General features: G+C 37.8%; 1 protein-coding gene across 6 annotated transcripts in view; it reads right to left on the bottom strand.

The window, feature by feature from the left end:
• The window catches only part of LOC113172984 (nck-associated protein 5-like), a 69,550-nt gene that overhangs the window by 44,472 nt on the left and 8,450 nt on the right, over nucleotides 1–16,628 (bottom strand). For all 6 annotated transcript variants that reach the window (XR_003299800.1, XM_026376165.1, XM_026376168.1 and 3 more), the window contains 3 exons: nucleotides 10,455–10,599; nucleotides 2,971–3,061; nucleotides 1,301–1,456 (listed from right to left, as the gene is read on the bottom strand). Coding sequence is in view for 5 of the 6 variants with exons in the window: in XM_026376165.1 (XP_026231950.1) it covers nucleotides 1,301–1,456; nucleotides 2,971–3,061; nucleotides 10,455–10,483 (276 nt within the window). In the remaining variant the exon portion in view is untranslated. The remainder of the gene's footprint in view (nucleotides 1–1,300; nucleotides 1,457–2,970; nucleotides 3,062–10,454; nucleotides 10,600–16,628) is intronic.

The following is a 16,628-nucleotide window of genomic DNA, read 5'->3' as shown; positions in this document are numbered from 1 at the left end:
GTAGGAGTTCTGTATTTAACTCAGTGATTCTTCAGGTTTTTCAGTCGTGCAGGCACTTTGTTTTTCAACTATTGCAGGTGTTTCATTAAATGGGTCCCACCAAGCATCTGTAGAGGGCTGCACTGGAGTGTGACATTCAATAAATATCCTTTCTCACATCTGTTTGCACCTAACATCACCTGCATTCACACCAGTACCAACAATAATTACAGTGTTATCTGGGATTAATGACTTCACTCAGTGTACCACTAGTTAGGAAAACCTGGAATGAGGAAAGGGCATGGTTCTTTTTAAGTAAGATGAAGGAACACGAGTAATATATTACAATGGCAATGCGATCAATAATTGCTGTCTGCGACCTGCCAACACATGGTAAGTTCTATTACCTTTTCAGCAGGGAAGGTGTGACAAAGATGTACTGTACGTTCACTGGAACACTGATCCAATTGTGAACTACCGTGTCAGCATTGTAATTATCACCTCCTGGATATGCATAACCTGTTTCTATGCCCCCATACATAAAATGGCTTACTGTCTGATAGGTTCAAAGATGGATACATGACAACTGATTGTACGTCTGTATAGAATTTTCGACTCAGATGTTCCACGTTACATGTGACAATAGTTGTTTATCATTTGAGAAATATTTAATTTAAATAAGTAAATGCTTTTGATTTCATATGCTGATGTGAATGAATGAATTGGACAGTTATGATAACTGACATATTTTACATTCCAGTAGTCCTGAAAAATTAATGTTTACCTTAAACAGTTTTTGGTTTCTTTTAATCTTAGTATTCCTTAATTATTTGAAGGAAAAACAAATCCCTACAGTTAGGAATTTCTCATTTAGTGTTCAGTTTGACACTAGAAGAATAGCAAATGAAAGCTTTAGCACAGTTGTCTTCAGGGTATATCCATAACATGCCTACAGGTTTTAAAGAAGACCAGTAAGAATAAAATTATAGTTATATAAAGGGCTAGATTTGGGTCACAGGCCACAGCATGCTGACTTCTCTTATAGCAAAAGTGGCTTTAGGGATGAATAAACACTGTTTATTTTTACAACCCTCAAACCCTACAATGCTTCTTAAATAAGAAAGAAACAAAACTGTGTTTTCACTGTCACCTGTCCAGAAATAATCAGTCCTTCATTAAAAAATAATCAGCAGTATGCTCAATCTATCAATCAATATGACATTTCACAGGAGAAGGGACAGGACATGGGGAGCAGAAAAGCAGTGGAGAAGTGGGATTTGCTGAGGGAAGGGGAAGGAGTATAAAATGCAATTGATTTTACCTCGAGGGCTCTGAGTCGCTCTAACAGGGGATTGCTGTCCTGTGAATTTTCCTCCGATCCACCCCCAGCCTCAGTTGAGGTCTTTATCTCTGTTGCTGTGGCTGCAGAACCCTCCAGACTGTCCTGCTGCTTCCACATTTCCTCCAGGAGTTTGTCCTGGAATGCAGAGAGCATAGGTCAAAGATGCATGTCACAAAGAATATCAAAGCGGACTCCACTGCTAATAATGAAGTTATACTTTTCTGGTAATGTGTGGTAATCACATCACATATGGATGGCTAAGAAGCTCCAGTGTCTAAAACATATTTGTATGTGTAAGGTGAGTCTGTTACCGATCTCACTGGTAATCAACACCTATTTTTTACCTATTATTGTGTTTTAAATTTCAGATCTTAGCTATGAGCCAAATACATATGAAAAGTAACTACGTTGTGCCAGCAGCATTTTAATATGCACTATCATGTGGACTTGAGGACAGTATTCTCTTAGACAGTGGAAAGAAAAAGTATGTGAACCTTTTCTTGTTATAAAATGTGATCTGATCTTCATCTAAGTCAAAAGTATTAATATATAAAATGTTCCTAAAATGATAACACAAAAAATATATGATCTTTTATGTCTTTATTGAAAACAAGCATAAAAACCTCATAGTCCTAGTAGAAGAAATATTTCAATAACTGGTTGACCTCCCCTTGTAGCTGTGGATCAGTCCTGCACATTGTTCAATTTTAACCCATTCCTCCTGCAGAACTGCTTTAGCTCTATCATATTCTTTGGACGTCTCATGTGTGTGACTCTCTTCAAGTCGTTCCATAGCATCTCTATTGGATTGGCATCTGACTCGGCCACTCCCAAAGGCAGATTTTGCTTTACTGAAGCCATTCTGTTGTGTGTTTTGGGTCATTGTCCTGTTGCATCCCTCAACTTCTACAAAGTTTCAGCTGAAATACAAATATTCTCACATTATCCTGAAGAATTTTTTGATACACTTGGGAATTCATCTCCATTTGTAGATTGATTGTCTAACTGTAGACTGGTGAATTTCTAAAGTCGTTGACAGTTAGCTTTGTAACCCATTCCAGCTTAATATAAATCAAATATTCTTTATCTAGATCTTCTGAAAACCCACATAAGCACATTCTTCATGTGTGAAGCAAACTCAAAGGGCAAGGGTTCATATACTTTTTCCAGTAGCACTATAAGGTTTTTATGGTTGTTCTCAATAAATAAAACATACTTTTGTTTTATTTTAGGCACATTATATTTGTTAATACTCTTGAATTAGATTAAGATCAGATCACATTTTATGACAAATTAATGCAGAAAACCATGAAACTCCAGAATATTCACATACTTTTTCTTGCCACTGTAGTATTGAATTTAATTTAATTTAATTTAATTTAATTTAATTTAATTTAATTTAATTTAATTTAATTTAATTTAATTGAATTGAATTGAATTGAATGCAACAGTTAAATAAAAAAAAATATTGCATTAGCATAGGCAGCATTTAGATTCCACCTTTTAATTTAACTCTGGTAAAGTTAAGGTCTTCTTTCTCTGGTTAGGTAAACGAAAATCAGGCACTTTAGTAAGGAGAAGCGCAACATGAGCATCACATTAGTGTCATAAAACAAATAAAAAGTGCATCCAAGAAGTCCTTCTTGTACCTTGTATGCTTTCATAAGGTCCAGTGGGTCCACCTTAGGGCCCTCCATTGAGTCCTGGTTTTGTAGTAGTGTGCGCACCGTCTCCTCCATACTGTTTTTAAAAAGACAACATTCAAACTGATCAAACTGTAGCCCACTCAGTGAGAAGTAAGTGTAGTGTAACTAGGCATCTGTTTATACAGCGAGCCCATGTCTCGTGTCATTTTGTGTCATGACATCATGATTGAATCTACAATGTTCAGACTTTACAACATGACTGACAATCACTAGTGGTTTTCACAAATAAACTCTGGACAATGCTAATATAATAAGATAATCTGATCTGCGCATTGTGCAGAGTTTTACTTTCATACTTTACATGAAGTGAACAGTGAGAGATTGTCCAAGTTAGAATTGTTTTTACAAAGGTCTGGTTGATTTCAGCGAGGGGTGGGAGCACCTGCGTAGAGCGTGCAGGTGGCATGACATGACACAGTGAAGAACACAGTGCATGTCTGAACTGAAAGCAGCTATTTAAACTTAACTTCTCACACAGAACCAAAATCAAATCTGCAGGTAAAGCATAATTTGATTGCCACCTGGAGGAAGAATAAACAAATTTTTGTAATAGAAAAACATATAGTGACAGGTAACACCCTCCAAGCTCTGTTTTGAACACATTTTGTATTGCTTCCAAATGTACACAGTTGTTAGACATATAATCATTCACATATTGAGAGAGCTACGGTCCACTAATAACCATGCAGCTGACATTTGTCCAGATGACTCCCACTGTATCAGAGTCTTGACTCGTGGTTCTGTAATTGTTTTCCCTCTGAGCTGTGTATGCTTGATAGGCACTGACCATGTTCCTTGTAATGTTGTACGCAGTGACATTTTGCCCTGTCACTTTCAGAGCAGTTTTTTCCCCAGTTTGATGCATGTGGCTCAGCCATTAGAGCTGGCTGCTGACTATGAGCACACCATTGGCATTCCTGCCCCAAGTCACTGCCACTGACCCGAAACAAACCTGGTCAAAATGAAAACAGCAGCGGGTGGTGGTGGTAAAAGGGAGAATAGTCAACTATTTATTTAGTCCAGAAAAAGGCAAACAGAGTCATTTGATTTAAATATGTGCAGCCTAATAGTCCAGATGTGAAAGGCTGTTGTCATCTAATGTTCAACACTGGAAAGGTTTGGTGTTCCAGTACCAGTGGGACTCAAGCTGAATGTGTGCGTCAGTGGTGAGGTGACTGAGGCGCTATAAAAAAGTGACGGTAATTTTTTAATTAATCACCAAATTTGTTCAAGTATGCATTCAGCTGACAGAAAACAAAATCTGGAACATTATTCTTTGTGCTGGCTACAGAGAGAGATAAAAATAGCTTTTACAAGCTGAGTCATACTGTCTATGATTAATAGACTGACCTTGATGTATAAAATAGGCAAACCTTTCTTTTTAGGCATGAAACTCAAATGATACAACACACCCATTTAGGCAAAAAACAGAAAAAAGCATGTTGGCATAGCTGATTCAGATGTCACGTGAACTCCAGTTCTATTTGACCAGAACATACAACATTTAGTACTTGAATTAAATAATTTAAAATGATACATTCGTACAATAATATACAAAAATATTTGATTCACTTATGTTTCACTACAGTAAATGCCACAATGCTACATGGATAATTTTTCCTCCTTAAGGGTTTCTCTCATCCCAGCTGCTGTTTATGAAGCTATATGTTGCCTAATTCATGTTCTAATTCTTCTCGGCAATATTTCATTCATTGCCTCCACTTTTTACCCCACTCAAGCACTCAGCCACCCCATGCTGCTTTCCTACTGACTCTTTTATTTCTGGTCATTTGAAATGAGGCTAACCACACAGGTCCTCAGCTTCCTCTCTTCAGACTTAGTCATCGTTGTGCGTCTGTGATTGGGCACTGAAGGGAAAGTGGGTCTCCTGGTCTCTCTCTGGACCACGCAGGAAATAATGCACAGCTGAGTGCTCTCAGTAAGGAGGAAAAAAACTCCCACCCGTGTCTGGCTTTACCCTAACAACGCCTCTTACTCTCCACACCATCATGGATGGACTAGATGTATAAAATAGGTAAATATTTGCCTTTTGATGAAAGTTGCATTTGTTAAACCACAACACATCATGAGAAATAAGTCAAGCAAAGTAGACAAATATTTAAAAGAGCTAAAGGCTAATCTATAATGTTCAGGAACTTGTGAGAAACAGATAAACAGCAACTATCTTGACTGCTCAGATTTGAGAATTTTAGCTAGTGAACTTAAAAGTATCCCCTATTCTCAGAGTTAAAAGGAACAGACTGGATTGTTGTTAAATCAAAATGTCATTGGTTTATTCTACTATTGATTTTATTTAGGGCTTTCAAAATCAAGATTGCCAGCACTAGCAGTATTGATTCTACACAACAGGAACAATGCAGTTTATGTGCAGTAACACTCATATCATACACTGTATTGTCACACGTGCAGCTGTGTGTGTTTACCATATGTATTGCTTTAGTGAATGTAAATGATCCTTCCTTCTTACAAAAAGAGTTGCTGCTGCTCTAACACATTTTGCCACAGGCTTCACTTTCCAAAGCAGGATTGTCAACCCGTCACACACAACATATGAATACATGGCCTAGTTTCCCCCCAATATCAATGAGTCTGTACTGATGCACTATGTGTATCAAACTGTAGCAGCAGGCTCGTCACTTGTCTACAGTGACAAACAGAAGACGATTATGCATTTCACTGGATTTACTGAGGTCACGTAGTACTTCTGTCAGTTTTGTGTAGCAGGCTGAGCATCTTCTGAAATTTCTACAGAATCTTAATCCACTTATGATATTTTTTTTAACATTCCCAGCTTGAAATGTGCCTTTATTTAAAAAGCACTGTTGTTATGGCAACCTACAGTTGTACAGTATACAGAACTTTAATGTGTGCATCATAAATCGATTTCATTCTAGAATGATAAGGATGTCTGTTTATGTACTTAACAGTCCTGCAGGAAAATACTGATAGTGAGTATTTACACATTGGTTTTACTGTATCATTCAACACTGATATTGGTACTGCATTTATTTTTCTGGAGGTAAAGTATTTTGCATTGATAAGCTTTAACAGAACCAAAAGTGAGTTGCATTCAATAGACTAACCCAGGGGTCAGCAACCTTTAACACCCAAAGAGCCATTTGGACCCGGTTTCCACAGAAAAGAAAACACTGGGAGCCGCAAATACTTTTTGACATCTAAAATAAAGATAATGTAGTTTTATTTTTTTTACCTTTACGCTTTGTGTAAACAGCTATAGTGTGTTTCTTATGACAATTATTAAGTGCTACAGAGAAAATTACATTTCATTCATGTAACGAACAAGTTAAGTTTGGAGAAAAAATATGACCAAATGAAGGCAGAGAGTACTAGAGAAAAATGTAGCAAACTTCAAAATGAAGTGATGAAGCTCAGAGAGAAGCTGAAAAATCGGAGTGAAGCCATGAGACAAGAACATGAGGAGCTCCGAAAGGACCTTCAGGATCTGCAGGAGAAAGTCCAAAATAAAACTGCTTTGCAGGAAATGTGTGCCGTAATGATGAACGAGAAAGAGGCAAAGTGTCAGCAAAACAGTGCCCTGCAAAAGGAAATCCTGGAGTTCAAGGAGAGGCATCAACATGACAAAACTTTGGATGAGTCCTACAATGTTGCAAAAGCTGAAAATGAAGCCATTAGCCATCAGGATGACACTTTGCGCCATTAAATTCAGAAGAACAAGAAGGAGCTTCAGAATGAAAACGCTTTGCGCAAGATGACGGACGCAATAGAAGCATCAAGAGCGGCCACGAGGCGTCAAAATGATGCAGAAACTCTGCTGCTTCTACAGTGATTACAATAATGTCAAGACCTTGGATGACCTTTGTGAGGAAAGGAGGAACCGCATGGAAGTTTACAAGAGAGAAAACGAGCACTTGCAAAAGCAAATCGAGGAAGTTAACAGACAGATCCAGAGTATAAAGACAGCAAAGGACATGTTTGAAAAACTGAAAGCACAAGGAGAAACCCATGCTGTCACAAAGAAGGCTACTGACCAGAATGTATACTGAAGCATACAGAAAGCTTCTAAATAAAGATGACTGGAGGTACAGTATAAGTATTACATACTGAAGGAGCAGACAGATGCACTGAAGGAAAAAAAAACAATGACCAATGAAACTCAGATTTTCAAAGACAACCTCGAAACTGTGGTGGCTTCGAAGAGTAATTATAAATCACTGAAGGCTGAGAAAAGGGCTCTAATCACCAACAATAACACGCTGCGGAAGAAGCTCCAGCAGCTCGAGAAGGAGCTTTCAAAGGAACAAGCTTCAGAGGAGAAGAGCAAAGTGTTAAACGCAGAGAATGAAAACCTCAGAGCAACAAACTGTGCTCTGCAAGACCAGGTTGATAGACTCTGCAAAAAACTTCAAGGTAAAAAAGTTCTGGGCATCACACTGAACAAGCAGAAAAACTCCCTGAGCTGACAGAATGTCGCCCTTCGTAAACAACTCGGCAAGCTTCAGAAAAAACTGCACAAAGAACAAATTCCAGAACGAAGTGGACAATGATGAAGACAAAAAAATAACAAAATCAGAGCACAGTATGATGCTGTGGATGTCATGCTGGTGATAGCCCTGCTGTAAATGTCTTTGCAGTTATGTTACAGAAGCCCAGTAAAAGGTGGAAGAAGTATTCAGATGCTTTATTTATGTAGGTAAGTAAACCTAGTTTAGTCTGGTGGTTCATAACGGCACAGTCTGAGGGCTATAAGAAGAAACATAAATCTGCAGTCTTTGCTTTGTGTGAACCTAGCTGGAAGTTTATTGGGAAAATGTCTTGTTAGTGGAACGGCTTAACTCATAGATGTTGGAAACCTGACAAGCGGTCACAATTACAACCACTGGCTTAATCTTTAATTATACTCGTCAAGTGGGGAAAAAAGTACAATATCTCACTGTGAAATGTAGTAGGGTAGAAATAAAGATATAATACTTAAGAAAATGTACCTAATTCCTCTCAACCGCTGTTTTATTGGATTATGAGGAGACTGCTCAAACTCTTAATGTCTTGCATTTAGAAGTCACATTATAATCAAAGAGTTTTTAGTTTCAGAGTCATCGCTAAACCTCTACCCACTGTTCTGGGGGAGTTCTAGCAAGTTCGTAAGTCTTTGCAGCTCTTCAGCTTTTTTTATGCATCTGCTCCAGTAACAGTCATGCCCAGAGGCATTCTGTTTTCAAGTTGCCTATCTCATTCCCACGACCACGATCTCTCAGGAAGTTTGATGTAGTTAAAATTTGGAACAGATGTCCACTTTGACTCGCAGATGAACAGATTTGCAGCACCATGAGTCTGGAGAAGTAAAACACAATTATTGTTCCTCAATTAATTCAAATGTTATCAACTTGCATGAAATTGCTCTGATATTGATCGTTTCCTGTTTGTGGGAAAGTGTCTTATTACTGTTCAGTGTCTCTATAACTATACTGTAGCTCATTTCATAACAGACGGAAACATACACTCCCCTCCTCTTTTGCAAGATTGAGCCCAGTTCCATTTTGTTTGCTGTAGCCTGAAAACATTTAGGTTTGACATAAAAAGATGAATTTGAGACAAAAGATCACATTCAGTGCTATTTTTTGTTTGAATAAATTATGTATGTTCACACCTTTGATTGCACAGGTAAACCCTATGTATGCTGGTTCAGGTTTTAATTCAAGTTTATCTATTTGGAGACACTACAGAATTTCACAGTGTATAATAATCCAATGATCGGTGATTTGTAAAAATATAAAAAGTATTTTTGTGTAATGAAAATAAACATTTTATTAAAGAGACGTGCATGAAACTAGTTTTAAAATACTAGTTGAATAAATGATGTCTTTGTTTTCTCATTATGAAGCAAATCTTTTTGTGTGAGAAGAAAGGTTCAAATACACTTAGAAAAACAAATTGGATGTAAACTTAAAAAAGGAATCAAAACAGAAAAGACAAAAGAGAAATAGCATCTAATACGTTGCACTAGCATATCACTCCAAGATGAGTGTTGTGACTTTAACAAGCAGTGATTAGCATCAAATTGAAATTACCCAGATCTTTTCATGAAAAAATAGCTAAAAACTTGGATTCAATTTCAAGTTTTTGGTGATAGAGCTATTCTGTAAATAAAATATGAAATAGAAAGGAGCCTGCAGAGCTGCATAAATTAAATGTCCTTGGAGTCCAGGGAATAAAGGCAGATCAACAACAAATTAGTATTTCATCACAACACTAAAAGTTGGGCTTTGCTTTATGTGACACTAGCTGCATGCAACCAGGTTGAAATGGACCTAAAATATAGAATAAGAACCTTATGAGTTTGTATTAGCTCTAATCTGTGCTCTACACTTCTCCCTATGTTACCTAGCAAGAAGTAAATAAACAACTAATAGCCTATATAATTTCAATAAATATCTGGCAGTATAACATCTGTGTGACAGTGTTGAAATCACTTATAGTCACAAATCACTGGGGCCTAATCTCACACCTGGCTGAGTATGTATGGTACATGCAGATGAGATCAACACTGGATCATGAGAGGCTATCAGTTGGCTGGACATAATGCCTGGTTATTATTTCCTTTCATCACACGCTGGGAGGGGAGATCAATAAGACACAGTAGTGGGCTCTCCCTACAGAAGGTGGACACTTCATATCTAGTTTTAGTGCCCAATAAAACAGAGAAGAATTTCTTTCTCTCTCAAAGACAACCTCTACATGCACTGGACTCAGGTTAATGAAAGCGTGGTTGTCACAGAAGCCGAGCAGTTTTGTCACATTTGGTGTTTGTTCTTTGATGTATATGTACTATATATTAGTTTTGTTGCTTCATTGGACAGTTTGTCACTGAATTGTGGACACTGGATTTAATTCTGCCAAAACAACAACAACAATGTACCAGACAGAAAAACCTAACTTGCAAACTAAGGCTGAAAGGAACTTTGGTTTGGTCAGAACTAGGCAGGCAGACTGATTAGATGATATAATCGAAACAGAGATCTGCACTGAAAAGTTTTCTACCATATAATAATATAAAATAATATAATAATATAAAATGATGAGTACTTCATCGTTCATATTTTCAGACTCAGAACCAGAAATATTTAGTAGTTTTATATTGTTTTTCCTTGTCAAAAGTCTTTTCGACCGTCGGAGAGTTAAGATGGTTCTTATTTGTTTCAGAACTAGTTACAGAAGCATCATTTTGTGACTCTGTGGGATGAGAAACTGTGTTGAAAAACTACACACTGAAGTAAACCAACTGATTTCAACTGCAGGACTGTGTTCCCCTTTAAGTTCTCAACTCTTGATACTAGTTTTAGCCCCTAAACTCCAGTGCTGGCAGGCTGAAGTGCATAACTTTTCCTTAGCTGTGTTCAGCCTGGTTGTTGGTGTGGTGAAGCTGCTACCTGGAGAAGTGTTGCTGCAGTGTCACCATCTGCTGTCCACCCTGCTGAGACTTCACCCTCTCCCTTCTCTCCACGCCCAGATGTTGTTTGTTCTCCAGCTGGGGATTATTATTATTATTATTGCGGCTCAGTCTTGGTGGCGTAGCTGCAGGGGAGAGGAGTGAGCACAGTTAGTTGAGTGTTAATTTTGTATATCACCATTTCACTGAAGAATTCAACATACTGTATAATACATCTATTCACTTCATAAACCACACTTTGTTAGCAAGTTTAGTCATTCGGAAAAGAGCAGAAACAGCATTCAGCATTTCCTCACCTCTGCTCTTTCCACCTCACACCTGTAGTTTTGAATTAGCGTCGGCATCCTGCGTTTTCCCCACAGCTGACAGGTTGTAAGGTAGACAACAACCCTACTCATGACATTTAAACAGGGCCTTGGGGTAAACATCTGCTACCAAATACCTGGATATCTAAAAAGACTCACAGATGACCTTGCAGATGCTAGTTCTAGTGTAGTCCAAATGATATAATATTTGCATCACCTCACAGCTCCGTGTGACCTGTTCATAGTTGTGCTGACAGTAAACATGAGATTAGGACGTTATATCTGCTGGTATTGGCTTAATGGTTCTGATAAACTTGACGCTAACACGGCGTCACCGTTTCTCTCTAAATGATTATGTGATTGTTCAATTCTTGCTTTACATCAACTTAATGGGAATAAAATAATCTCTTCTTTACTCAGCCTTAGGAAAGAAGTGAAGTGGGCAGCAGAGGTGTCACTCAAACTGATAAGGAACACAATAATACTCAGTCTGCTCGGCTACCAGCCTCTAGCCACAGGTCTGGCTGACTGTGACTCATTTGAGCCATCAAACTCTATTATTTCTAGTGCACCATCCAGTGCTGCAGTATTGGAGCAAAAGCTAAATTGTATGAAGGTCTATCTAATGCCAACTAATACCTCCTTAACATTATTGCTTTAGTGTTGCAGTCTTAACTCACTGATTGTTTCTGTTCAGAACAAATTCAAGTTGATAAAATTGAGTTTCAGTCTTTTACTGCATCTTTTTACTGAAAATCTAGATGAACTTATCTGAATCTAAAGTACTACTGCCACTACCCAGTCATTATCACGACGATCATCAGCCTCACTATACTGTAGTGAGGGCAGTAGATCTGCCTTAAGTCAGACATCTTGAATTGATTGGAGATAATACATGTCACAAAAAACACTAATGACACTTCAGTACGGAAAGTGACAAAGCCATACTCAATGAGTTACATGCACAACACACACTGTTTTGACACACACACAGTTGGAGATAGTCCTGTTAAAGGAGTGAAACAACCCCAGTGAACCAGCAGGTTCCAGGCCCTGGAAAAAAGTAACTTTACTCAAGTACAGTAGTGTAATTTATTGCTACAGTTTGTGGAAAAATATTGTACTTTTAGTTTTACTTACTTCGCAGATGCAGATTCATGCAACATATAATCCAAAATAACAATAAATAATTAGCAATTAAATAAAAAAAACTATTTTGATTACCAGAAATTATATCAATTGACACACCTTTGGGTAAACTTTTATTGTTTACAAAGTAATTCATTCCTAAGTGAAATTACATAATATATATTATTTGGAAAGGCGTGATTGTGCATAGTAATAACTTTAAGTATAGTTTCATCAAGTTTTCCTTTACTAGAAATGTCCAGTAGAAATTTGCTCCAGAACAGGGTGCTGTTGACGAGTCTGGTGAAGTCAGACCCTGTGAACAGATTAACTGTTGATTTTACTTATCTCAGTCTAGACCATAGACACTACTCTGTCTACTCTGTCCATCTAGAGATCAGAAGACTCTTTGTTATTTGTGTGTGGATATTTCTCCCAATTAGACTTAGTTGGGACAGATCAAATGTGTAGTCCACACAGTCACACCTATTCCCAATTAACTCTAAAGACACCCACACATTGTTCGTGGATAAAGTTCCTCTTGCTTTGTATTTGAAAGATAGGACTTGAGGGTCACGGCAAAAGGTCATTCAATTAACAGTTGTTGGGTGTTGAGTCTAATCATCAAGTCCTGCAACTGGTTCAAACATAGAAATATGTCATTCTTGGCAGCAAAGTGATTGTTGCACTTACAAAAGTAAGAGAAGAGACTAAATGATTAACCAGAATTATCCTTCCTGTCAAGGACAATTATTTTTATACTACACAACACTTCTATTTATTATTTTCTTTTGTCTGTTCTTCAGCTCATTATTGCAAGTAAACACACATACAGTGAATGATAGCAAGTCTAGACTTTAGCTGAGTTAATCAAATATTTCCATTCTTTACTGTAGAGGCCAAGTCTGGGACAAAACGCCAACAGTAGTCCAAATGAAATTATATTCTTAGACTTCTTGCCAACATTTTCAGTCCTTTAGGGTATTTGGGTTTTTGCAGTAAAAAGAGCTAAATTTGAGAAACATGGTAAGGATGTACTGCCATCCAGTGGTGTTTGCACATTACTACAAAGTATTGTCTTATGTTGATTTAGTGTCTTTCGCTCTTTTGGAGAGCGAAGTTTGAGGAAGTCTTTTCTCACTGATGCTTAGTATCGTACCCATGATGACCCAGACCCTTGAATAAATGTATTTATAACACAGGCTGAGATACTATGTTCTGTGTTAAAGACTAAATGCTAGTACAGAGATGGTAAAACTACTTTACAGTACTGTACAAATCCTCTGTTGGTATTCACTGATCAGCTCCAATATTACAACTAGCAGCCTAACATTGGTTCTCCCTCTGCCACCCAAACAGCTCTTCCAAGCCTTCACGTTGCAGTCCTGACTGCCCATTGTGGGTGTGTTTTACTGTAATAACTGTAGGGGTCAGCAGCTGCACTGTGTGTGACCTGTCAAACATAACAGCATTTCAGTTTTTAGCAATTAGTGGTTCAGTAGCTCTTAATTGGGATTGGACCAGACAGGCTTCCACTTCAAAACATGAACAAGCCCACAAGCTGCTTCTGGGACATTGTTGGAGATGCTACTTTGAAAACATATATACCAATTAAGTTACCAACTACTCCACCCTTGAAGAAACCATTTTGCAGGTTAAAACTGAATTCAGATCCAACCTCAATATACTTTTAATTTAATGAAGTCGCTGGGAGCAGCCCCAGATTTGTTAATACTGATTTTACTACAGCATGATTTAAGCAGGGCAACGAGGGCGAACTGACTCTTTACTGCAAGGCAATCTGCCAGCAGCCACTGTCAGTCTGAGGGCTGATTAGTTCAGATTTACTACTCACATTTAGTCACCTCAGTTTTTCTTACTCATAAAACTATCCTAAATTAATATTATTCATAATATGATAAATATGTATTACAAACATACTTAATAATTTTACAGTACATTTAACTAATGAAAGTTTTTTTTAAATCATAAATTTGATATGCCTCCTGTTCTGTTGCTTATTAATATGCAAATCAGTAGCTTCGTTTTAAGATTAAACTGTTAAAACGCTGCCTCTTTTGACAGTCACCCTTAGTTAAAACATAGTTTCTCATGCATGAGAAAAAGTTTAAGCATGACTGCTTTCCAGTCAAGGTGTTTCATTAACTCCACCATTGTCGTTCCCAGTGATATATCTCAATAGAATCGAACCATGTCATTGTGACTAACACCCATGATTTTCCTGCTCCGACAAGTCAAAATGTTATGACGACCCTTTGCCTTGACAGACCTTTCTTTTTGCAGAAGCCTAGTGGGCAGGGTTGGGTCATCAGTGACATTCAGCTCCCTTGATCTGGCTGCAGCAAAATAAATAAATAAATAAATGGTGACAGTCAGCCAGTCTTTTCCCCCATATATACAGTAGGTATTAGGTACTAGTTATGTCTTCAGAATGACTGCTTATACATATTCTCCTCTTTAAAGACACAGGAGCAGCCTTGTGCAGCAACTTAGGTGTTTGTCTGCCTTTGGTCAGCAGATGGAGCTCTTCTTTCATTTTTCTCAGAGATCTTTCTTGCATCAGCTGAATTGAACACCTGCTTCCTCCCGTGCATTTCTGTTCATTCTGAGATATTTGTTTCTGTATCACTGTGTTTCCATGAACCTCTCTGACAGGGAGACGGAGAGGAAATGGGGAGAATGTGCCAGCCTGTGCCACAGCTCGCTCGCTGGAGTTGGCTTACTCAGCGGAATCACATGATAGGTCTGCATTTGAAATGAAGGCATGTGATATTCAGGCCTTACTCATCATATTCTATATGGTAAAAGAAACACTCACTCAAAGCCTTTAGAGAGAAGAATTTTAGGCTAGATTCTGAAATGCTGAATGAGGATAGTACTTTTCTTATGAATACACAGTAACAATTGAAACTGTATGTTTGCATTATTTTTATAATTTATATTGAAAAATTTTCTGTTTCTCAGTTTTCCTGTTTTTTTACCACCATTATCTGAAAGACAGTACAATTCTGCTCACAGTGCACCGTAGGTGTCTCATTTCTCAGAGTGTGCAGATCTGGTTTGGAGCTCCACCTCCTCAGATATGTTCACGGTTCTGTTTCCACATTTAAAAAGCAAAGCCTACAATTTCCATTGATGTGTATGTGTGTATGTTTGCTCTCAAGTAAATAAAGCAACATATACAACTGAAATGAAGATGTGTACTAGTCCAAAAGGGCATAAAATCCAAATGAAAACAGAAGCCACTGTCCCACTAAGACATGACAGTGTGACACACGCATAAAAGAAGAAAAGTCACTGCTTATTATTACATTTGTGCTTTTCCTAAGTGTGACAAGGAATTCTTGCTTAGTAAGCAAATTAATCTCACCAAGAATATAAAATATAATACTGTGGCCTTCAAAGAAAATAGTGCAGGCCTGACAGGTGTGAAGACGACTATCTGAAACTTAATATTAGCTGGACAATAGACTTAATTAGGAGCGACACAAAAGTAATTGATTTCCAAAAAAGAAAAGCATCACATTAGCAGTTCCAATCAAAATTGTTCTATCCATCCATTATTCTAACTGCTTTTCATTTTGAGGGTCACAGGGGTACAGGAGCCATTTCCAGCTGTCATAGGAGTAGAGGCGGGATACACACTGCACTGTCTGGCCCGGCTATCACAGAATTGATTGAAATAATTTCCTCTGACAAATTTTAATTCAAAACTTTAGACAGGTCATTTTGAAATTGATTTGTGGTGATGGTAGCAACATGTCTCAAGATTTGAGACAACAAAATGGTGGAAATGTAAGTGGCACTAACAAGGAAGAGTTCGAAGAACATTTTGCAACTAATTAGCTTCATTTGCAGGTCAGTGAATGGCTGGGTGATGATGGGTTTAAAAAAGAGCATCTTAGAGAGTCACAGTCTCTCAGAGATATGAGAGACTATGAAACGTTTTGTCTACAAATTGTGAAACAATTTCAGAATAATGTCCCTCACTATAAATATATCACCTACATAATCATCTTCAGAGCATAATATGATCAAAAGGTACCAGTCCGAAACACAATCCTGGATGCCCCTGATCTTCAGGCCATCAGACAGCTTAGGAAAACTTCAAAGAATCACTGTCTGTGATCATGCAAAGAAGGAGTCAAATATAAACAGGATCCACAATCATGGCTGTCTTTTTTGGGCCAGACAAATATGAATTAGGCATTTATATTTGTGAAACTAACATTTGAGATCAGCACAACCAATAGTTAATAACTATTAGTTGGACAGACAATAGTCATCCATGTCCATCAGTTCCTTTAAGTTTGCTTGAGTGTACGTTTTGACTAGGCATGAGATAAAGCTCTGAGGTCTGATTATTTTATATTTAGATATTCTGAGCAAAGAGAGACCACGTGTAATCCATCACAGGTTAACCACCTGCTTAAACCAGTAGTCAGCAGGATCATCTGGCTACTGTACTCACATTGGATGATGTTTTTCTGCTCCGATTACTGTGTCTACATATCCCAATGTACTGTAGTAGCTCTTCATGTTTTCTCAATCCATTACATTTATTGTACTTTTCAATCACAGTAGTGCCATGAAGAAGAAAAACCAAGCCAGCAGATAGGGGAAAGCACTCCAATGTAAATAGTGTAATTACATGTCTTCCTTTTGGGTGGGAGGGTAAATTAGTATAATCAAGGCAGCAG

This window comes from Anabas testudineus, chromosome 21 (genome assembly GCF_900324465.2).
Source record: "Anabas testudineus chromosome 21, fAnaTes1.2, whole genome shotgun sequence".
Taxonomy (NCBI): Eukaryota; Metazoa; Chordata; class Actinopteri; order Anabantiformes; family Anabantidae; genus Anabas; species Anabas testudineus.
The sequence above is the reverse complement of the archived record's forward strand: the minus strand, read 5'-3'. Positions and strand labels throughout refer to the sequence as shown.